Source organism: Rattus rattus, chromosome 8 (genome assembly GCF_011064425.1).
Source record: "Rattus rattus isolate New Zealand chromosome 8, Rrattus_CSIRO_v1, whole genome shotgun sequence".
Classification (NCBI taxonomy): domain Eukaryota; kingdom Metazoa; phylum Chordata; class Mammalia; order Rodentia; family Muridae; genus Rattus; species Rattus rattus.
Window position 1 is genome coordinate 114,275,767 of NC_046161.1, and position 22,576 is coordinate 114,298,342.

Consider the following 22,576-nt stretch of genomic DNA (forward strand, 5'->3'; position numbering starts at 1 on the left):
CACAAGGATGATGGCGAACACTGATGTCAAGACCCTGCAGAAGCTAGGCATGGCGGCACAGACTTGTAGTACTCACACTGGGGAGGATTTCAAGCTTGAGACAATTTAACAAGTCCCAGTCCCCAAACAAATTCCTTGCAGGAAGCGGTTTAAAGAAATAGCCTATGATAAGTATTTTGTGATTTTTTTTTTCTTCATAAAGCTTTAGCACTAAGAATCACAATGCCACGTATGATGACACACACTTTTAATCAGAACACATGGAAGGCAAAGGTAGGTAGATTTCTGTGAGTGTGGGGCCAGCCTAGTCTGTATAGTGAGTTCCAGGCCAGCCAAGTGAGACCTACGTAGTGAAACCGTGTCGCAAGCATGCATCAATGGATGGATGGATGGATGAAAATAAACAAATTCAACACCCCCCCACACACACACACACACCCCATGTACTTAGTGCTTCTGCGGGTCAGGAATAAGGAGGCCATGACTACAGAGGAGGGCCCAGGCCTCCGGCCTGTGCCCGCCAGGTAACCTTACCAGGTTTTACCAGCCAAGAAATCCAGAAGACCCTCCCTTGGGTCCCTACCCAGCCTTTCTGACCATTCTTACATTTTTCTGCTTTTGTCTTGAGTCAGTCTTACGTAGCCCAGTGATGCCTTTGAACTCCCAGTCTTCCTGCTAGGGATTAGGTGGCAGGCATGTTCTAGCACATCGGACTCCAACTCTTGTTTTCAGATTCCTTTGTTTCATAACCCCTCCCTGATGTTTCCTAAGAGCCGTGTTGTATCAGCACTCTAAAGACTGCTTAAGGAATGTTGTCATTTGACTTACCAGCCAGCTTTAACTGTCTGGGGACCACAGGAAAGATAGTCTACTCACAGTGCGCATGGTGGAATTAAGGCTTCATGGATAGAGGAGTGTTTCCTTTTTTTTCCAGGAGAACTAAAGCTCCTAAATCAGTCTCATGGGGCCTTTGGGAGGGAGCTGACTCATGGAGAACATTTGCATTCTGTACTGAGTCAGCCAAATAGGGTGAGGTGTTAGGAAATTATCATCTAACAGCAAGAGCATAGTGTGAGCTGCAGCCCTCATGCATCACCTCAGAGGCCTCCCTCGTGTGACCAGGTCCATCCATCTCTGTGCAAAGAAGTAGCTGGATCTGTGTGTCGCAGGGAAGCTGCTTACCATAGCCTGGGCTGATGTGTTTTCCCAGTGCATGCCACAACAGATGCCATGATCCAGGTTCCCAACAAGGCAAGAGACAGGCTTCATCCTCTGCCCGGTGCCTTCTGTGTAGCAGTGGTGGTGCAGACATGAACCTCAAATGTGAACAAGGCACACATAAACCCTCCAGTTCCAAGGACTGCTCCCACTCAGTCATTTGGGGGTGTGTAGGACAATGACCATTAGTGCTTTTGTGTGTGCCATGGGTAATAAAAGTGAACATTCAGGTTGGGCACAGCAGTACCATGGGCACAAGCCTGTCACACATACCTCTCACCCTCCTCTGGCTCCTTGGGAAAATTGATGAGAAAGGAAAACCCCTGTTTGAAGGTAAGTTGGTTCTGTACATTAGGACAGCAGTGAGGGAGCCAGGGTCCCAGAACACTTGGTGGTTTGTTTTTCCTGGAGGGAGAAAGGTGCCTAGCTGGTGGAAACTTGATTGGGTCACTATCCAAAGGTCTCCAAAGAGAAGGGTGTGATCAGAGAGAAGGGGTGTGGTCTGAAAGCAAAGAGTATGGCTTGCCCTAAAATCCTGCAGAAGAGGGCTTGTGGCTCAGGCCCCAGCAACGCCTTTGATGCCAGCGTGATGGTTCTCAATCCACATTATCCCCAAACAGTGCTGGGTTCACACCTGCCGAGATCCAAGACAATGTGTGGGACAGGAGTTTGATTTTAGACGTCCTAGAATCAGAAAGCAACTGGAGCACTAATCTTGTGGGCAGAGAACTAAGTTCAACACACCCGTCTGCTTTTCTGGAAGACGTGGGCATACAGGAGTCAGAGAAGACACCTTGCTTCCCAGCAATGCCCTCATTCACTTAACTTTGGCAGGCTGTCTGCCAAGCTATTTCCCACAAGTGACTCCTGTGTGTCCCTAGAGAAGATCACACATGGAACTGATGATGATTTTACGGAAGAGGGAATCCTGGTTCACTTTCTATCCTCAAGTATTGTGAGCCCTTGAGACTAGGTTGGGTAGGCCACATCTGGCCTCCCACGGCCTAGCCAACACAGGCACCAGGACACAGGGGCAGAGCCACATACTTGAACAGATGGCCAGGGTCAAAGGTTGTTTGTGTTTGATTTTTAGTAAGGAATAGGACCACCCTTGTTTTCATGTTGGAAATCTGTATTCTGAATGCCCTGACCTTTGAAGGGTGTGGGAAGTCAGCCTCAGGCTAGGCCACACTGCTGCTGACACAGGTCCAGCAGGGCTAGGGCTGAAGGGAAACATCTGTGAGGGATTGTGTGAGGGCCAGCTGCATGCTGGGCCAGATTTCTCGTGTTTAAGCAGATATGGGTGGGGTGCCCAGATCTTGTTTTGTTCAGTTTTGACTTGAAAAAGTTTTCAAAGTGGGGAGACAAACCAACAAACAAAAAAACAAAACCCAGTGCTGGAAAACTGCATTGTGCCTTGATCCTCCCCTCAGTTTTCTGCCTCTGTGCATCTACACTTAGCACAGTAAGACAGCCTTGAGGGTGGAGAACTTAGCACACATTTCCTTGGGGAAATATTAATCTTGCATGTCTGCCCTGGCTGAAACTCAGCCCCGCCCACTCTCCTCTGACACGTGATGGGGACAGTTCCACAGATCTGTAGTTGGAGGGGGATGAAGATGATAGGGCTCCAGATGGCTGGTCAGAATCCACTGTCAGAATCCACTGCAGCTGGCAGTACTAGTGCTGCTCACCTGGTTAGAGAGAAACGGGACAAGAGAATATGAATGCTTTACAGATCCAAGGTCAGCATGGACAACAGACGAACTAGAATTGCTGTTATGCACCCAGGGCTTTGTGCAGGAAGTACAGACTGCCCACAAGGGCCCCATGCATAGGCTGAGAACTGCACCACAAAAGATTTAAAAAACAAAAAAATCCAGGAAATGGAGCTGGGGTGTAGCATACTTGACTACCCAGTATGTAGAAGGCCCTGGACATATGCCCAGGACTATGATAGACAATGGGATAGGACTTGGGGCAGGAAACTTAGAGGAATAACAGGAAGGAAAGAGAGGGAGGAACCTGGAGGAGGGACAAAGGACATGGTGTCCAGTCACTAGCCTCCTGAGTGAATGACTGCTCCAGGGGCTAAGCCCAGGGCCCACTGGGTAATATTTTGGAAGCCAACCTCAATCCTATAGGAATATCATATACTGAGAGACAGCAGGATAGATGATCTCTGGTCTGTAAAGATGCTGACAGCCAACAACTGGTCAGAAGAGACAGCCGGGTTTAGAATTCCTGGGCTAGAGGTCAGAGGAGAGGAGAGGAGGGAGAAGGAAGCTGCCGTGAGGGAGAGAGACCATGAACACATGGCCAAGAGAAACAGCAAGTGTCTGGAGTATACTGCTGGGGAGGTAGCCAGGCCAACACATAGAAGAGTAGATTAGGGGTAATTGTCTAAGCCAAATAACTACAGCCTGAGCTCCTTTATTTATAAGCTTGTCAAGGATAAGTTTCGATTGGCTGTACTACAGGGTGTTGTTGTTTGTTTGTTTGTTTGTTTTTAAGACAGGATTTCTCTATGTGTAACCCTGGCTATCCTGGAACTCACTCCGTAGACCAGGCTGCCTCCCAAGTGCTAGGATTAGTGTACAGCACCACTACTCCACTCCCAACCTGTTCTTTAAGGCAGATGTGAGAAACAGTGGGCCACTTTATCTGTGAAATCCACTGAAACAATTAAAAAAAAAAATGACAAAATGCTAAATGGGGCTGTCTTAGTTAGGGTTCATGACCATGGCCACTCTTATAAAGAAAAATATTTAATTGGGGGCTGCCTTAGAGTTTCAGAGGTTTAGACATAGTCCCAGAGAGGTAAGGGGGGAGGGAGGGAGGGAGGAAGGAGGGAGGAGAGAGAGAGAGAGAGAGAGAGAGAGAGAGAGAGAGAGAGAGTTTTCTACATCTGAATCTAAAGGCAGCAGTAGGAAGAGAGTAACACTGGGCCTGGCTTGAGCATCTGAAACCCCAGTTTCACACTTACTCTAACAGGCCACACCACCTAATAGTGCTCCTCCCTACAGTCTTATGGGGCCATTTTCATTCAAACCACCACATTCCACACCCTGGCCTCCATAGGCTTGTAGCCTATCATAGTCTACTTTTTAACAGTCTCAACCCTGCCTAAAACGTCCAAAGTCTCTTCAGAGACTCGTTGGAATCTCTTAACTGTGACCCCTGTAAAGTCAAAACAAAGCAGATCACATACTCCCAACAAAGAATGGCATAAGATACACGTGACTGTTCCGAAGGGGATGGGGGTGGGGCATAATGAGGAAGTACTGGACCAAGGCAAGAGTGAAAACCAACAGGGCTATAACTAAATGCTTAGGCCACAGACTTTTTCTCATTCCCGCTAGCACAAAACTTATTTCTCCTGTTTAAACTATTCTGTCTTCCACACGGTTAATTACCTCTCCTCAGTTTCGTATGTCCATCTCTATCAGATTTCAGGGTACATCTCTCTCCCATGCCTGACTCTATCCCAGAGTTCCCTTTCCCTGCTGGAACTCCCACCTCTTATTTCCTGCCTAAGCTAATAGGCCAACAGCATTTTATCAACAGGTGATGCTCCCACACATTGCACAGGAGATTCTCCACACTGGGCAGACTCCAGACTCATTTTATACCCGTGTCTAATGTCAGTGTGCTCTTCAAATCTCCAACGCCTTTCAGCTTATTGACTGCACCACACTTCTTGCTCTTGATCTGTTTCCACTCTGGTAGCAGCTTCACTCGGCATGTATCCCACAGCTCTGGCATCTCCGGTAATTTGGGGTCTCCAATCCATGCTTCACCTTCACAGCTTTACGCAGTAACCACTCTAGGCTGCCTCCAGGCAGGAACACCTCTGACACATGCCTGGCCTCAGTGCCTTTCCTTAGTTGTGGAGAGAGATTCCAGAACCCCGACTCTAAAGCTGAAACCATGGGACTAGAACATGGCCCCCTTGTTCAAATACATTTTACCAGCTTTCTGTTTTCAGTAGTTCCCTTCACTGCCTAAGCTTGGCTATCCTGGAACCTGCTCTATAGATGAGCCTGGCCTTGAACTCAGAGATCTGCCAGCCTCTACCTTCCATGGGCTGGGATTAATTGTGTGCACCACCATGCCTGGCCCTGAGCTTTTCTTTAATTCCTCTCATTTTAAATTCTTTTTCACAAGTTGCAAGCCTAGCTGGGTGACTCCTTTTATTCTATTTAGCACCAGGCTTTTCTTTAATCTGTTTACACTTATTTTTTTTTTTTAAGACAAGGGCAGAAAACAACTACGTTCTTTACCAAAATATTGCAAGAATCGTCTCTAGACCGCATGTTCAATGTTCTCCTCCGAAATCTCATGTTCAATATTCTCCTCTGAAACCTCTTGAGCTGGACCCCGCAGGTCAGATCATCCTCACCGCCACTGTCCTCCATGCTCCTACTAATATGGCCCATTAAGTTCCACTTAAAGGATTCAACTGCTTTCCTAATCCAAAGTCCCATTGTATTCCATATTCCTCCAAACAAAACCATGGTCTAGCCTACTCTTGGTACCAGTTCTGTCTTAGGGTTTCTATTGGTGTCAAGAGACACCATGACTATGGCAACTCTTATGAAGGAAAACATTTGACTGGGGGCTTGTTGGGCCCTGCTAATTAAGTTAGAGTCTACCATTGTCCAGGCAACTCCCTTGAGCTCTGCAAAATGGGGTATTCCTTTACGAGCTTGTCTGGGAAGCTCAACACCCCACCCCACCCCCAGCCACCTACCTGTGGAATGTCAAGTAGCTTTGGTGAGATTCAGCATTCAGCTTCCTTTTCCCTAATAACCTGTCCAGCAAGCACCTGGAATGCCTCTCCATGCAAATAAATATGCAAAATTGTAGCCAATGATACGTACCTACCCTAGAAATCCACAACCCCTTACCCCCAAACTGTATAGTCCATGATTCACCCTGATTAAAGTTAAAATGCCTCTCCGAGGCTGATCTCAATAGTCATTTCTGTTATACTTGTGGGCCTTCCAAATCCTGTTTGTCAACTCTGCTCCCTTTGTCCTTTTGGCTGGTGACCAACAGCTCTCCAGAGAATTGCTCTCACAGGGGCTGGCTTACAGTTCAGAAGGAAAACATTTAATTTGGGGGCTAGTATACAGTTCGTAGGTTTAGTTCATTATTGTCAGTCACAGGTAGCATGGTGGCATGCAGGCATAATGTAGTTGAGAGACAGTGACACTGGGCCTGTCTTGAGCATCTGAAACCTCAAAGACCATTCCCAGTGACACACTTCCTGCAACAAGGACAAACCACCTAATAGTGCCATCCCCTATGATGGGGGCCATTATCACTCAAATCACCACATTCCAACCCCCGACGGCCCATAGGCTTGTAACCATATCATATAGTCCAACTTTAAAAGTCCCCAACCTCAACCCGGTTTAAAAGTCTTTAGAGACTCAGGGATCTCTTAACCGGAACACCTGTTAAAATAAAAATAAAAAAGCAGATCTCAGGCTGAAGAATTGGTTCAGTGGTGAAGAGTACTTGCTGTTCTTGGAAAGGACCCAGGTTCGATTCCCAGCACCAGTAGCATAGAGGCTCACCACTTCCTCAGGCATGTGTAGGCAAAGCACTCACGTGAATGAAATAAATCTAAAAAGATGTTTTAAAATAAATAGAATTTAAAGAGCAGATGGCATACTTCCAACATACAATAAACATATAGGATAAACATTACTATTCCAAAAGGGAGGAAAGGAATAGGGACACACTTCTTCCAACAAGGCCATACCTCCTAATAGCATCGTTCCCTATGAGCCTATGGGAGCCATTTTCATTAAAATCCCCAGAGGGGCTACATAAACAGTGATATATGCTTTCATTGAACAGAGTACCATTTTTACACAATACACAAGGCAATGAGCTTTTCACGGCATCGATTTAAAAAAAATGATTTAGAGCTGTTCCCACTCTTCCAGAGGACCTGAGTTCAGTTCCCAGCATCTATCCCAGACAGCTCGCAACTGTCTGCAACTCCAGCTCTTGGAGATACAGTGCCCTCTTCTGGCCTCCAAGAGCACATGTACAAACACTCATACATCTAATGCGTATATTAAAATAAGAATAAATGGATGAGCATTCGTATATGTACGTGGGCATTATTCATGGTGTGTGTGTAAGTCAGAGAAGCACCCACAGAAGTTGGTCCTCTCCACCTTTTGGGCTCTGAGAGTCATACTCAGGTCATTAGATTTAGAGGCAATGGCCTTTACCTGCAGAGTCTTGCTTTACTGAAGTATTGTACTTGTAAAGCATTCTTATGTCGAGACAGTGTCTCTGTAGTCCAGGCTAGCCTCAAACTGGTGGCAGTCCTTCTGCCTCAGCATCCAGACAGAGCATTTGGATTACAGGCATGAGCCACCACTCCTGGCTTTGAAACATTCCGCGGTTGCCACGCTTGCCACTGATGGGCACACGGTTAAAGCTGGGTGGCAAATTGTCTTCCCTCAAAACTGCTGGAGCATCTCCAGCTGTGCAAACTTTTCTGTGGAGACACAGCGGGTCCAAGTCTGGGGAAGCCCCAAGCCAAGACACCATGCCCTTCTGACTATCCTAGTTCTAGCAAAGACATTGGTAGCAGCACAAGTGGAGTTCCTTGTGCTTGTGTGGAACTCCGTGCAATGTGTGCACACCTATCCCTTTCAAAGTCCTGCAAGTGAAACAACCCAGGATGTTGCCTGCTACTTACTATAACCCCCACAAGCTGACCTTTAAGGTTCAGGCTTTACTTGCGAGATTAAGTGGAAAGAGTCGCTCCTGAAGGTCAAGTGGAACCTGCTTGGGATTGATTTTAGACAGCTAGTTCCCAGCGTGCCTGCCTCCCTGAGAGGGACACATACCTTTTCCAAAGTACGTTCTGACCACAGCATCCCGTGTGGCTTACTCCTGGACTCCAATCTTTTCATACGGCTTGGTATCTCCATCTGCATGTCTAGCTATCTTGTCAGCCCCCTTCCTGTCCCTGTCCCCACAGATGCTGAGGATCCAGGATATGTCACTCTGTCACTCAGCTACAAGTTATTTCTTCTTTTTCCTTGAGCCCCATGTGGGCCACCATCCCTATTCTTCCTCTGCCCTGGCCAAGTCTTCCCTCCTTGCCAGCTCTGACAGTTAAGAGCCTAGTGATGCCTGACTGCAAACTCTAGGCACAACATGGGTCCTTGCTATGCATCTCCAGGACCTGTTATGACCGCGAGGAACATGGGCTTACACCGCTCTCAATATATGCTCGCCTCTAAGGTTCTCCCCTGGTTTGTAAGCCTGGAATAACCTCCCCAGCAACTAGGGCAGGGTCTCCACAGTCAGGCCCATTTTGGGAAACAGGCCTTAGACTAACATACTTAGGTTCTTGCTATTTCTTTTCTTTTCTTTTTTTCGGAGCTGGGGACCGAACCCAGGGCCTTGCGCTTGCTAGGCAAGCGCTCTACCACTGAGCTAAATCCCCAACCCCTGCTATTTCTTTATGTTGACTGTAATGGAGTCAGGCCGTGGTGAGGAGTTGGGAAAGCAAAGGAGTTTTTGTTTGTTTTCAAAAAGAACTCTTAACTTCTCCCTGCATTTTCTACCCACCCAGTTTTCCTGGAAGCGAGACAACTTGTTAAGTTATGCAATCGCCAGTCCCCAGATTATCCCACTTGAGGTTACAGCTGTGAGTATGAACCCTCTCCTGCTTACAAAATGGTGGGCGGAGCTCTTTCCATTGGATAAGGGGCTCTGCAGATGTTCTGCTTCCTGCTGGTCACTGGCTAACCATCTAAGTTCCTTCTCCTGGGCCTGGACAACAAACCCCTCCCCAGCCAGATGGATCAAGGCTGGCTCAGAGATCAGAGAAAAGCTGAATGACATGGTACTGCATTTTTTTTTTTTTTTTTTTTTTTTTTTTGGCTTTGAACTCCTGAATTTCCTGCCTCAGACCCTCAAGTGCTGTGATTACAGATGTGTGCAATACCCTGTTTATTACATGCTAAGGATCAAACCCAAGGCTCTTGTTTTGTTATTTGATTTTTGGTCTTTGAAACAGGGTCTCTCTGTGTAGTCCCGGCTGGCCTGACACTCACTCTGTAGAGTGGTCCACCTGCCCCTTCTTCCTGAGGGCTGACATTAAAGGTACGAGCCACCGTGCTCAGCTCAAACCCAGGGCTTCTTGCACACTAGGCGAGCACTCTACCAACTGAGCCACACCCCCACCCCTGCATTTTGTTTTATAAAAGATTGTATTCACAGATAATTCAACTACTCTACGAAGGCCCTTATGTCCAGAAGCCATTTTTGAATAAGCAGTCCATCTGGGCCGCCTTGCTGTCTAAAGGTGAAAACATGGCCACACATTGTAGCATCCCCACTGGAGCTGGGACAGGACATAGCTCTGCCCTGTGTGCCTTACATCCCATCAATTGCCCCAAGGGTCCTTTCCGGAATTATATGTGGAACTGAACTGTGTGTTCACCTCTTCCAGCCTGATGCTGATGCTAGTGTGATGTAGTTCCCACCCTGCATCATCTCCAAACACCAGTGGGCTCACACCATAGGCAGCTCCTTCAGGCTGGCCATACCCACTGATGGGTCCCCAGCAGTCTTTAAGCTTGATTTCTAGCATACATTTGGGTTTATCTCCTGTCCCAGCCTTGGACCCAGCATCTCTGCCATGCTCTGAACCCTTGAGTAGTATGTTGCATTCTGTGCTTACATACCAGGAGGACTCAAGGCCTTGCAGGGCTTGTAGCCATAAGGTCCTTCTAGGGACAGCAGGGAATCAGATGAATCTGCGTTCTTATGTCAGTTACACATACACATGTCTCTGAATGTGCTCACAGTCACAGGGGCCCACCGATAACCCTGCTTTTAACCCTACACTATGAACACCTACGGGGGTCATTGCAGTTTCCTCTTTCTGCGTGTTCATAAATTCCTTCTCTGAAACAAAACCTGCTTCCCACTGTTTTACTAGGGTCTGCTTAGGCCATCCGTGTTCCTGTGGTCTCTGCCACCACTCCCTGGCTTGCATGGTTCCTCCCCATGCTTGGAGTCCAGCACTGTAGCAGGACCTCCACCTTCCCGGCTATGCCTCCCTCTGTCCTGCAAAGCTGTGATACCCTGGGATGCACATCCAGGAGACATGACCCTGGCTCCCTCTCTGACACCTCTGCTCTAAGGCCTTTTGGGTCCCTTCTCTGCTGTGGTCCCCTCTTTTGCTCTGTCTCTCTAATGGCTTCAGGACAGATTTCTGAGGGAAATAAAAATTGTGAGGAAGGACCCACAGTTGCTTCAACAAAATGGGAAAGAACAACTCTGTGGATGCAGAGATTCATTAAGCCAATGCCAGGGCCAACCTGGCTCCTGCCAGAGATAATCACTGGATGGATTGAACGTTGACAGCTATTGGCTATCAGCATCCTTTGAAATGCTGACTTTCTGGGAGGCCGGCCAGGCTGCTGGGTGTTTGTCCACAGCAGTGTAGCTATGTCTCCCAAGTCTCTCCTTTGGCAGGCTTGCTTCACTTTTTTTTTTCTTTCTCTCTTTTTTCTATGTCTTCAGCCAAGTTTTGGGAGGGCTTCCCAGACAGAGGTCCTGTGTGCACAGCCTTAAGACGTGCAGCCCAGGCTGCAGTGGCCACTGCTTTCTGACCCAGGCACTGCAGCCAGCAGCAGCAGTATGGGATTTTGGGGTACCTACCTGCTCTTCTGCCTCTTCTCCTTCCTGTCCCAGGCCACTACAGAGTCACCCACCCCCAAGACCAAGAAGGCTGCAACTGCCAAGAAAGGTAAGCAGTGGGCAGCTGCCCCTCCCAATGCCCTAGAGGAAGCTTTTCCTTTATCTTCTAAGGAGCCTTCACCCTTCCCCACACTCTGGGGACAGCTGCCCTCCTAGTTACCTCAAGATCCTCCCTTCATGTCTGATCTTGATGAATCCTCCTAGGGCCCTGAGTGAAAGACCCTCTGGTGCTTGGGGAGTTCTCACAGGAAGAGTGGTTGTCAGAGGTTCAAGAGTCCCTGACTCTTAGAATGGAGAATAACCTTATTAGGTTTCTAAACTAGTATCTGCTCCCTCTCTGGCACCCAATGTGTTAGAGAAATCAAACCTCTGGCTTGGAGGCGGCAAGTTCCCACAGGGAGCATCATCCTGGGTTTCCTCAACCTTGAGCCCAGGAGGGTGGGATTTGCTCAAAGACTTGCAGTTAACATTTATTAATATAAAATATATAAAATCCCCCACGGACCAACTTTTGCTTTGCACCAAGAGGGGAAATGGGGAGAGATGGACTCTTACTTCCATGGGGTGTCAGCCTTGTCACCTCAGATTGAGCTCAGAACATCTCTGTTCTCTTTTGAAACGTTGAGGGTTTGAGACCTACCTCCACAGTCCTGTTAGCAGTGAGGTCATCCTGGGATGGGTGGAGATGAAAAAGCAGAATGTTCTGGAAATGGCTGAGGCTGTCACCCCTACAAAACTTGGAGGATGGCAGGAAAATTCAGAGAAGTGGGGGCCCTAGAATCCAGCCAAAGAGAGGGGAGGGTGTGAAGAAGTCTACAGGCCTTCTGAATCTCCACAATGAATTACACAGATCAGCATCTTTGGGGCACAAGGCTACAGCAAAGAACAGGCAGAATTCAGTGGCAGGGTGCTTGCCTACTGTCTGCAAGAAACTGGGTTTGATCCTCAACATCACATGAAATCCAGAGTGAGGGAACACGCTTTAACCACAGCGCTCTGGAAGTGGAAGCAGGAGAATTCTAATTTAAGGGTATCTTCAACTGTATAGCAAATCTGAGGCCAGCCAAGGCTGCAGAACCCATCTCAAAAAAAGTGTAACAAAACAAACTTCCAGGGTTAGAACTAAGCAGCTTCCCGTTGTGCTCTGGTGTGACTGCTGACGAGACTGTGTGACTTCCTGGTTCCATCTTAGAGCTTCAAGCAAACAAGACAAAGCTGGGTGTGGTGTGCATGCCTTTGCTCTCAGTGCTCTGGGGACCCACAAGTGGATCTCTGTGAGTTTGAGGACAGCCTAGTCTACATAGTGGGTTCCAGTCCAACCAAGGCTACATAAGGAGACCCTGTTTCAAAAACAGGCAAAATCGAAATACTGAAGACGGAGGTTATAATGTGAATGAAATTCAAAACAGAATGTATACTATATTGACTTCCCTTTAACAAAGGGATTTATCATAGCCAGACGTGTATGGAGATGAACCCTGTTGGCCTGAGCAACTAACATATGTCAATGACTATTTAGAAAATTTGGCTAAAAGTAAATATCTGTTGCATATGTAGAGAACTATTCCAGAAAGATCCCCAATGTAGCAGAGATGACTTCTACGGGGATCAGTCTGGATTGGAAAGGAGGTTTTGGGGTGGTTTTGATTTCTTTCTTTTTTTTTTTTTTAAGATTTATTTATTATATGTGAGTACACTGTAGCTGTCTTCAGACACACCAGAGGAGAGCATCAGATCTCATTACAGATGGTTGTGAGCCACCATGTGGTTGCTGGGAATTAAACTCGGGACCTCTGGAAGAGCAGTCAGTGCTCTCAACCACTGAGCCATCTCTCCAGCCCCTGTATGGTTCCTATCTCAGCGTTGCCAACTTTGACACCAGGGCATACTGTGTGACAGATGCACATCCAAAGCAAACAATTTCTGAACATGGAAAACGGTTGCCAGTGTCTCAAATTCTTACCAGTCTTGTAAATCATGTCGTGTGGGGAAGGAGAGGGTCGGAGCTGGGGTCAGTCTTCAGTAATGGCCACACTCAAGCTCTGGTCTCGGGTGGCTCCCATGGGAGATTGAGCTAACATTATCCCAATGACTCACAGCATCTACATTACCCTGTGCTGGGTGCTACATTTGGATGTATACAGACGTCTGCAAACCCAGGGGCTGAAGCTCAGAGTGACCTGGTTGCTGGCTCCAGCCCTGTCTGCTTTGCTCTTGTCCTCTGGGTGTTATTCTCCCCACACTTGATGATCACTGGACATCATTGGTTTTTGTACATGCAAGTCTGTCTTGGCCATAATTCCTTGGCAAGGCTTCTAGTGGGTGGACAAAGACTCTGACCTCATCAACGTGGACTTCACATGAAGTGTCCTTGGAGGTCCCTACCCTTTGCCTCAAGCCAAGGGGTTCTGGGAACCCCTGGGACTTCAGAAAGACAGGGGTTCACCCAGCTTTCAGCACACACACACACACACACACACACACACACACACACACACACTCACACACACACTCATAGTCCCTTCCCTACACAGGCAGTCCCTATTAGAGATGCCATGTATCATGAAGCAGATGGGAAAAGTGTGGTTCTGTGGCTACTTGGATCAGAGCTTTGGGCAAGCTGCTCTACCATCCTGGGCCGGTCATTTGAATCTGGTGGAGATTCAGGATGGTGCTTGCTCATGGCATAGGGCTGGCTGCAGTGGCTGCTCTGTCGGAAGTGGCTTCCCTGCTCTCCCCCAGTGCAGCCAGGGCATACACGCCCTGTGCTGTGTCATTTCTCCTGGGCTTCCTCAGAGTCACTTCAGAGCACCGTTGTCCTCTCACTGTATATAAGAGAAGGTGGAGTTGTGCTGGTGAGCACGTGTCTCCACACCCTCAACTCAGTCTAGGGCTTGCTGTCTACATTATTCCCCATACCCAGCCCTGTGTTCCCCTCTATCCCGCAGTCCCAGGGGTATTGACCTCTGATTTCTTAGCCCATGGTCCTACTGGAGCTGTTTCCTCAAGTCCTGCTAAGCCCAGCCCACCATGACAAAGGCAGGATAGAGAAGCCTGAGAAGAACCAGGAACAGCCCAAAAGGTCCCACTGGAGGGTCGGTTCCTTAGACAGAGGGCAGAGGAAGGGATCCTGAGAGACCTAGGCTGGGAGAAGGAATTTCCTCTTGCCTCTTTGGGGCTGGCATACAGGGAAGGGAGCATCTGCCTACCTTCATTTCATTTTCATTGCCTCGTGCCTCTGTCCTAGATTTGGTGAGCCCAAAGATGTTTGAGGAGCTCAAGAACAGGTTGGATGTCCTGGCCCAGGAGGTGGCCCTGCTGAAGGAGAAGCAAGCCTTACAGACCGGTAAGTGCAGGATAGCTGTTTGAAGGAACACACTTAAGAAGGGGCCAGGTTGGTAACCGGCAGCATCGAGGAAGAAGGCTGTTTCCCGCCAGTGCCAAGCTCAAGAGAGTCCTCACCGGCTTCCTCAGGGGAGGTTGCCTAACTTACATCTGTAAGACCCATCCATTCAGGCATGATTGGGTCTGGTCATAGCTAGAGGATATGGAGGTGTGGTGCTCCAGAGGCCAGAGGGCATGCTAACAGGAGCCCTGTTCGGTGGAAGTGAGAGTTCTAGAGCAGGGCCAGTCACTGGGGAACTGTACTTAGTCTCACAGCCCTGGGGCACATTGCTGCACACCCTCTTCCAGTCCACCCCTCTGCCTCTCCGTAGCATTACAGATGGTCTCTGAATCACAGCAACCAGGCCAGCGTTCATCAGTCCCAATGTAAAGATTTGCCAGCTGATGGGGGCTGGAGAGATGGCACGACAATCGAGAATGCTTGCTGCTCTCACAGAGGACCAGCGTTTGAGTCTCATCACCATGTCTGGTGGCTCACAACTGCCTGTAACTCCAGTTCCAAAGGACCTGACACTTTCTGTTCTCCGTGGGCACTGCACTTCGTGTGCATTAACTCCCCCAACCCCCAATACACACACTTTAAAAATAAAAATTAGGCACCTTAGCGCATGCCTTTAACCCCACCGCTCAGGAGTCAGAGGTAGGCGGATCTCTATGAACTCAGGGCTACAAAATGAGTTCCAGGCTACTCAAGAGTCATACAGCAAGACTCTATCTCAAAAACAAAACAAATAATAATAAGATAAAAAAATCTCGGGGAAGGAGAGATGGCTTAGTCCTTAAGAGGACTGGCTGCTCCTCCAGAGAACCTGGGTTCAGTCCCCAGCACCCACACAGTGACTCACAACCATCTATAATTCTAGCTCCAAGGGATTTAATGCCCTCTGCCCTGAGGGCAACCCCACACAGACATGGTATACTCTCACAGGTATAAGCATATACACACGAAAAACTTTTTAAAATAAAATATTTTTTAAAAAAAGTGCTGTCCCCATGGGGAAGCTTGCTGGCCCTCAGGCAGGAGTGGTAGGTCCTAAGTACTTAGAGTGTGGACTCTAGTTCAAGTAGGTAAATGCCTGGCCGTGTGAGCTGGTGGCTCCATACTAGGAGGCTCTGGTTGGTTGGGAAAGCTGCCTTTTAGATGTGGTAGGTTGAGGTCCCATGCCTGGTGCCAACCTCTGTAGCCCAGGAAACTATCCTGCCCCTGGCAGAGACCAGGTGACTTTTTCACTCTCTTTACCTCTGGAAGTCGGTGACCCCTGGCTAAGTGGCCCTTTGCAGCAGAGGGGTGTCCATTCCAGGAAGAGGGCACCATGTCCTCTCGTACTGGGCTCTTCAGTGTCGGTCACAGCAGGGTCCTGAAGTGGGAGCAAGCAGGCTTCAGGAGATGGGTGGGATGAAATGAAGGGTGGGGGTCAGCCTGGAAGAGGTCTCTTTGCTTCAGAGCATCCAAACCTTCTGTGACAGCCATCTCTCCCTTCAGTGTGCCTGAAGGGCACCAAGGTGAACTTGAAGTGTCTCCTGGCCTTCACCCAACCGAAGACCTTCCATGAGGCGAGCGAGGACTGCATCTCACAAGGGGGCACGCTGGGCACGCCGCTGTCTGAGCTAGAGAATGAGGCGCTGTTCGAGTATGCGCGCCAGAGCGTGGGCAGCGAGGCGGAGCTCTGGCTGGGTCTCAACGACATGGCTGCGGAAGGCGCCTGGGTGGACATGACCGGCGGCCGCCTGGCCTACAAGAACTGGGAGACGGAGATTACGACGCAACCCGATGGCGGCAAAGCCGAGAACTGCGCTGCCCTGTCCGGCGCAGCCAACGGCAAGTGGTTCGACAAGCGATGTCGCGATCAGTTGCCCTACATCTGCCAGTTTGCCATTGTGTAGCCCAGCCTTTTCTATCTCGGCCCTCCGGGGCTGGGCCTGGGCCAGGGAGGGGTGTGAACCGCAAAGAGCAGACCGCTGCTCATGGGTGGGGCTTTGTAGGCTTGCTATGTGGGCGGGGTGTCGGTGGGCTGAGCTGAGTGGGGCGGGCCTGGTGCTTCTCAGGGAGAGACAAGTTGTTGCAGAGCCCAGAGGGGCGCGGAGACTTTTCTGTCCCTCTCTCTGCTTGTTTTTTTGCAAATAAAGTTGGTGCAGAATTCCTGAACTTGGGCTGATCTGCAGGTCATGGTAAGAAGAAGATTCCAGGAGCCTGGCGCCAAACCCAGAAGAGCCTTAGTCACGTTCCCAGTCTACTTTCTGTGGACACTACTTCCCTCTGTTGGAATACAACACACTCCGATTCTGGCAGGCGTGTTTGGGATCTGGGCTGGGGCTATCCCTTCTCTTGACATTCAGGGGGCTGCTGTGAGGTAAAGGATGGGTGCGGTATCAAGGCTTCCCAAGGAGATTCCTATCTGCCTCTATCACCCCAAGGAGGCTGGTCCGGGATCCATATATGACGGTTGCCAGCACTGCCTGGCTAGTGTGTTCCTTTCCCTCACACTCCTTACAGTCAGTCGATGATCCAGCCCGCCAGCCAGCAGCCAGGGGATCCATACTGGTTCTTACCAGCACGAGTATCACTGAGTCAAACATATTGCAGAACTTATATGTGTTCTGGTTTAGTTTTCTCCCACCCAGGACAGTATGCGTTACTATAACTGGGCTGATTCTACAGGCCTGGGCCCTCCCACCACCGTGAATACTTGTCTCACAAGACAAGAACTCTCCAAAAGTGAAACACAGTAGCCTCATGCCTCCCCTTCCTCGAGTGGCTTCTAGTGTGACCTGGCCTAGGCCACCTCTGTGGATCCAGTTCTGGTGCTCTCTCCATCAGGATCACACTGGTGATGGTGTGATTGACTGACTGGGACGGGAGAGTCACCATCAGACTGCCTAGCTGGTGATGGTGTGATTGATTGGCAGGGGAGAGTCACCATCAGACTGCCTAGCTTTGGGACATCATTGTATGGAATTCAAGTCACAGGCAGGGTGATGAGACACAGCCGTTAGTGTGGGAACGTTAAGAGTGAGGCCTGTGCTAAGGTTGGTCAGCCAGGTAAGAGCTCAGATTCCAAGTAGATTTCCCTAATTACTGTTACAGAAATCTTGCTGTTCCCAAGAAATTGTGGGTCCTGGTAGAAAGGCAATCTGGGAAGGCAATAAACACTGCCTTCTTCCATCAGAAGAGGGCAGTGTGGGAAAGAGAATGATCTCCTGTTCATCAGCCTGGAGTGTTTCAGGGTTAGAACACCTGTCCTCACAGCTGTGTTTATTTTTTAAAGAAACATTGTATTGTCCAGATTGACTCTGGGCTTGAGCTCTGGGTTTCATTCACCAAATCCTCCCTCCTCAAAGGTCAACTCCTGATCTTCCCGGTTGTGGGTTGCTCTAGAGTATAAACAGCTGTGGGATGGCATCAGGGAAGTCAGGTTAATAAGACTCACTAAGAATCATTTTGCTAGTTTAGTACTTTTCAGTCCTTTTGCAAAGAGCCTGAGTTGTCAGCTGATCACTGGCCAAGATACTTTCTAATGATGAAACCCATGTGACCTGTACCTTAAAAGTCCACGCATGAGGTCTCAACACTGTCACTAAACTCTTTCAGTCCCACCAATTTAGTCATCCCAACAGTTTCATTCTACGAGTCCATTTTTATTTTGTTTTTGTCCATGGAGACCAGAGGCATCAGATCTCCCTGCAGCAGGATAGGTAATTCTGAGCCACCTGATTTGGGTGCTGGGAATTGAGCTACAAGAGCAGTGTGCGCTCTTAATCGCTGAGCCATCTCTCCAATCCCGTCTCCCACTTTAAAACCCTAACAGTGAACAATAGAAATAGTACTGTTGCTAAATTTTGCTTCTTTCTAACCATTAAAACAAAGACATTTATCTGAGTCAGTAAGATGTTTTAACAGTGGTTGCCATAGAAGCCTGAGGACCTGAGTCTGATGCATGTGTCTCGTGGTGGAAGGAGAAAGCTAACTCCTCAGTGCTGTCCTCTGCCCTCCACACCTGTTCTCGTGATACTCAAATGGGAAAAGATTCATCCAAGTCAAGCGTTGGGGCTCATGCCTTTGATCCCAGTAATTTGAGTCTGAGGAAGAGGGAATGTTGGACATTCAAGGTTAGCTTCTGCTGAGATGTAAAACCTATCTCAACAAACAAACAAACAAACAAACAAACAAACTTCTGGGCATGGTGGCACACATCTTCAATCCCAGCACTTGTGAAGCAGGGCCAGGCAGTTCTCTTTGAGTTCCAGTTCAGCCAGGGCTGCAGAGGGAGAGTGTCTCAACAAACAAATACAACAATAAGATAAAAAAACAAAACCAAAATCTTACCAAGGATCCCCAACTCCTTTATTTGGTTAAGAATATCTCATTTTTCTGGAGATGTAGCTCAGTGGTATAATGGTTGCTTAGCATGCCCAATACTTTGGGTTTAAGCTCTAGCAAAACACATGCACACAGAATAAACCAACAAATTTAAAAGGGGGGACTGCACTTGGTGTTGGTGTGTTTGTGATTGGAAGTACAGAACTGTATAAAAATACAACTCCATTTGGAGTTTTAGGGTTATTTCTGAGGCCTGATGCCAGTTTCTTCCTTGCTTTTCTTGAGCGTGGTTTATAAAGTTAAAGAAACCCACCCTCAGAACAACTCCCTCCTTCTCCACCAGGGGGCGCTGTTGTTTCATGCACTGTGAATACAGCTGCGCTAATACAATCTTAAAATTAAATTGCCACAGGGGAGGTTAAGTTAAAGTCTCAGAGCTGGCTGAAGAGGAACTCTGAGAGTTTCTGTCCTCTGTAGAAAGCACCTGGGTACAAAGCACTCCTCCAAACATTCTGCTAGCCTAGACATGGGCCTAAAATGGCCAAGTACCAGCCTTGCCCACTCTACCCAACCCAGCCAACTCTTATGGTGGGATTCTTGGGTTTTGAAGTTCAGGGACCATGGGACGAGGTTGGTCTTGGTCCTGAGAGTTGCTCTTCTATTGTTTGTGTTGAGTTAAGCTGGGCTTGGGGGCTGGAGAGATGGCTTAGTGTTTAAGGCCACTGGCTGCTTTTCCAGAGCTCCTGAGTTCAATTCCCAGCACACACATGGCTACTTACAACCATCAATAGCTGTAGGTGCATGGAATCCAATGCCCTCTTCTGGTGTGCAGATGTACATACAGACAAAATAGTCATGTACATACATAAATAATCCGAAAGAAGGAGAGCTCAGTAATGTAGTAGGGAAGTGGTTTTGGATGAAGATAAACCTAGATTTTCAGTTCTTCTGCAGCAGTGGCTCTGGGTTAGGAAGAGATCGATGCAGAGTCCAACTCTGTAGATTTCTAGTCCTTTGGCCTTGGGGGAGACACAGCTACCAAACTCTGGTTTCTTCTGCACCATTTGCAATAGATCATTGGGCTGCTAGAGCTAAGCTCAAAGGCAGGGCCAGCCAAAGTGAAAATGTAGTCGTCTGACCTCTACAGAAGCAAGGAGTGGCAGGGGTCGGGGGGTGGGTAGAGGGGGCGGCAGAAAGACCTGGTTGTGGTTGTGGAGTGGGTCCACAGATGTGTCTCAGTGAAGGGCACAGCCACCACAGAGTACACCAGCTAGAGTGCAGAAATGAGGAGGAACTATTCCTCCCTCCCTCCACCCTCACGTGCTTCCCACAGGTAACCGAACCCCTGACATCACAGGAGATCCAGGCAATGCTGTCTCTCTGCCTGGGCAGAGCCTTTTGCGGGTCAGATGCCATCCGAGAACAAAGTGTACCGAGTCGGAATCCAGGCTTCTTCTAGTCCGTGCAGCGCTCTGTCATCCACAGTGTCCCACGGTTCCCTGAGAGCTGTGGCTTATATGAACTGGGAGACACAGAACCTAAGCGTTAGAGGTGTTCTCCAAGTGCTTTATAGTTTAAACATCAATCATACTTTTTAAATGTCCCCAGGTCATGCTTTCTAGGTAGGATGCCTCTGGGATGTCAATACTCAGACTTCTAGAGTCTTCTCTCAATGTTTCTATCCAGTATTTATGAGGAGATTTTTCCACTGAGAGTTGACTAAACTCAGAAGATTCTAGAAAATTCAAATTCCAAAACTCCACTGACAGGATGGCAGGACAGGCGTGAACATGTCTGCTTTGGATGTTGCTGTGTGCAAAGTATTTTTCTTGGCATCAGGGCTTAAAGTACAAGCCTTTGGCAATTGTTTCTGTAGCTTCCGCAAGGTAGGTATGTGGTGGGGTGCTTGTCATTTAAATCAGAAAGAGGTTGAGAATCCGCAGGCACCTAGTGAGACTTCTGGGTTTTCGACAAAACTCTGAAGTTATTCTTCAGGCAGCCTGACTTCAGCTGCTCTGTGTTAGGTCAGGGCTATCTGCTCTATTGGATTGGCTCAGTGAGCTTCTCCATGAGAAAGCTCACATTGTAGATGTCTACTCAACAGGTCTATGTAGAATGTCCCTCACTTTCCTTGATGCCTGCTCAAGATGCATATACCACTGGCTCCCTAACCTCAGCACTGTTGTTGGCTGAGTGGACACTTAGGTATGGGGCATTCTGTGTGTTGAAGGCTGTTAGCCGTGTCCTTGACATGTCCCACCCAAATCATCCGTACCTGCTCCAGTTGGGACAACTATATTGTCTGAAAACATGGCCAGTGTGACCTGTGGTCCCAAATCACCCCTGATGAAGGAAGCCACTGAAGTTGAACGACCCATGAAGCACTAGCTAAGGCAGTTTATGATTAAGATTTCAATTACGTCTCTTAATGTGAGTTATCAGGAAAGCACATTCCCACTTTAAAACTCGGGATGTACGATGAAGGCTCTTAAAAACCTCTCAGAAGCAGGCAGACTTCTGAGTCCTGAGTTTGAGGCCGGTCTGGTCTAGTGAGTGAGTTTCAGGACAGCCAGGGCTACACAGAGAAATCCTGTCTTGAAAAACAAAAAACAAACATCGTCATCATCAACAACAACAACAAAAATCTCTTATTGAGTCAGACCTGGTGGCATACACCTTTAATCCCAGAGCTAGGAAGGCCGACACAGATCTCTGAGTTGGAGGCCAGTCTGGACAGTGAGTTCCAGGACAGCCAGGGCTACACAGAGAAAACCTGTCTTGTAAAGCCAAGCCAAGCCAAACCAAACCAAACCAAACCAAACCAAAACAAATCACAGCCACAAGGCAGTCACCCTTGAATCCCATCCCTTGGGAAGCAGATATAGGAAGACAAGTTTAATTCTTCCCTGGATGACATAAAGACACTTGTCTCAAACATAAATAAATATAGAAACAGCCCCACTTCCCATGAGTTCCTTTGTTTCTCATACTACAGGTTTTCCCCTCCCTTCACACTTCTTTTCAGAAATCTTCTTCACACACGACCCCCGTCTCCACATCTGCCTCTAGCAGGTCCTTCTCAGATTCAGTGATTAAGAAACCTGTGCCTCTTCCCCTAGAAGTGTTGCAGTGCATGGCTCCTGTGTTGCATGTGCATCAGTAGGTGGCAGGGAGGAGAGAGGCTATGTCTATGCTCAGTGTTCTGACCTATGGACATCTGAATGATTAGTAGCCTGAAACAAAGAAGCCTGAGATGACCCCCGCCTGGTGTCATAATGCACAAGTCAGGCATAGCACTCCTGAGGCCGCTCCTGAGATGACTTCAGATGCTCAGAGACCCCACGCACCACGAAGAGGAGGAAGAAAGTGGTGGAGAGGGGGCTGGAGAGATGGCTTAGTGGTTAAGAGCACTGACTGCTCTTCCAGAGGTCCTGAGTTCATATCCCAGCAACCACATGGTGGCTCACAACCATTTGTAATGAGATCTGCTGCCCTCTTCTGATGTGTGTCTGAAGACAGCTACTATATATATAATAAAATCTTTAAAAAAAAAAAAAAAGAAAGTGGTGGAGAAATGGGAGAAAAGGAGAGACAGAAGTTCGTGGGCACACTGGAGAGGCAGAACTGGAGACTCAAAGATAATGAGGAACAGCTTGATGTATCCAGCAATGCCACCAGGGACCATGGTGGTAGGGTCCTGGCCTGTGCTGCCACTGGGGTCCATGTCTGTGGCCCTGGAACAGCAGGGGTCTGTTACCACCAAAGGCCAGGCAGAGGTCCCTGAGCTGGACTGCCTGGAAACATGTTGATATCTGAGGGCTGTGCAGAACTGGCCCCATCCCTTACCTAGGCATCATGGGAGAGCTGGCCCTGGGGTCATAA

The 22,576-nt window shown here is 48.4% G+C and overlaps 1 protein-coding gene and 1 non-coding gene across 2 annotated transcripts; both read left to right on the top strand.

The window, feature by feature from the left end:
- The first annotated feature begins 10,815 nt into the window (after positions 1-10,815).
- Positions 10,816-16,559, top strand: Clec3b (C-type lectin domain family 3 member B). The gene is made up of 3 exons (XM_032909964.1): positions 10,816-11,020; positions 14,219-14,317; positions 15,860-16,559. The coding sequence occupies exons 1-3, from the start codon at positions 10,912-10,914 to the stop codon at positions 16,258-16,260; spliced, it is 609 nt and encodes a 202-aa protein (XP_032765855.1). The 5' UTR covers positions 10,816-10,911; the 3' UTR covers positions 16,261-16,559.
- A 5,243-nt stretch (positions 16,560-21,802) lies between these two features.
- On the top strand, positions 21,803-21,935 carry LOC116908396. Its single transcript, XR_004388940.1, has one exon. It is a non-coding gene; the product is annotated as a small nucleolar RNA SNORA17 (small nucleolar RNA).
- The last annotated feature ends 641 nt before the right edge of the window (positions 21,936-22,576 follow it).

Coding starts and splice junctions, on each gene's coding strand:
- Clec3b (XM_032909964.1), top strand. CDS start 10,912: ATGGGATTTTGGGGTACCTACCTGCTCTTCTGCCTCTTCTCCTTCCTG. Junction 11,021..14,218: donor GGCTGCAACTGCCAAGAAAG/GTAAGCAGTGGG, acceptor CCTCTGTCCTAG/ATTTGGTGAGCCCAAAGATG. Junction 14,318..15,859: donor GAAGCAAGCCTTACAGACCG/GTAAGTGCAGGA, acceptor CTCTCCCTTCAG/TGTGCCTGAAGGGCACCAAG.